Source organism: Lottia gigantea, assembly GCF_000327385.1.
Source record: "Lottia gigantea unplaced genomic scaffold LOTGIsca_138, whole genome shotgun sequence".
Lineage (NCBI taxonomy): Eukaryota > Metazoa > Mollusca > Gastropoda > Lottiidae > Lottia > Lottia gigantea.
This window is the reverse complement of record NW_008707580.1, coordinates 464,249-465,202: the sequence shown is the minus strand read 5'-3', so window position 1 is coordinate 465,202 and position 954 is coordinate 464,249. Positions and strand designations below refer to the sequence as shown.

At 32.7% G+C, this 954-nt stretch overlaps 1 protein-coding gene across 1 annotated transcript in view; it reads left to right on the top strand.

Moving 5' to 3' along the window:
* The window catches only part of LOTGIDRAFT_172642 (hypothetical protein), a gene marked incomplete at both ends in the record, with an annotated part of 4,748 nt that overhangs the window by 2,840 nt on the left and 954 nt on the right, over positions 1 to 954 (top strand). Inside the window, one exon of the mRNA XM_009049539.1 lies at positions 879 to 933. Coding sequence (XP_009047787.1) covers positions 879 to 933 — 55 coding nt within the window. The remainder of the gene's footprint in view (positions 1 to 878; positions 934 to 954) is intronic.

Here is a 954-nt window from a genome sequence, read left to right as displayed (position 1 = left end):
AATTTTGTATATGTATCAGAGACACTGATAGTATCAATTTACATCATTCTAATTTTCAATCAGACGTCTGTGGTTCTTATTAAAGAGATTGTAAAGAGGTTTTCTAAATTTTGTATATGTATCAGAGACACTGATAGTATCAATTTACACCATTCTAATTTTCAATCAGACGTCTGTGGTTCTTGTTAAACAGATTGTAAAGAAGTTTTCTAAACTTTACTTGTGTATCAGGGACACTGATAGTATCAATTTACACCATTCTAATTTTCAATCAGACATCTGTGGTTCTTGTTAAACAGATTGTAAAGAAGTTTTCTAAACTTTACTTGTGTATCAGGGACACTGATAGTATCAATTTACACCATTCTAATTTTCAATCAGACGTCTGTGGTTCTTATTAAAGAGATTGTAAAGAGGTTTTCTAAATTTTTTATTTGTATCAGAGACACTGATAGTATCAATTTACATCATTCTAATTTTCAATCAGACGTCTGTGGTTCTTGTTAAAGAGATTGTAAAGAGGTTTTCTAAATTTTTTATTTGTATCAGAGACACTGATAGTATCAATTTACACCATTCTAATTTTTAATCAGACGTCTGTGGTTCTTGTAATTCCATTAAAACTAGGCATTTTATGACGTCACCATCGCAAATGAACATTAAAGGGATTGTAAAGAGGTTTTCTTAAATTTTTATGTGTATCAGAGACACTGATAGCATCAATTTACACCATTCTAATTTTCAATCAGACGTCTGTGGTTCCTTCAATTCTACTAAAACTCTCATTCGTCTCTCAGAGTTGAAAATAACGCAAACTGTGAAATGTTCAATGTAGCCTATAGCCAGTATAAACTTGTGTTTCTTTCGTCTGATTTTAGTCCGGTTGGGCAGCAACCAAATGGTTAAATATCGGACCATGTGGAACCGGCAGCGGTGAGTAGCCTATAAAGCCCC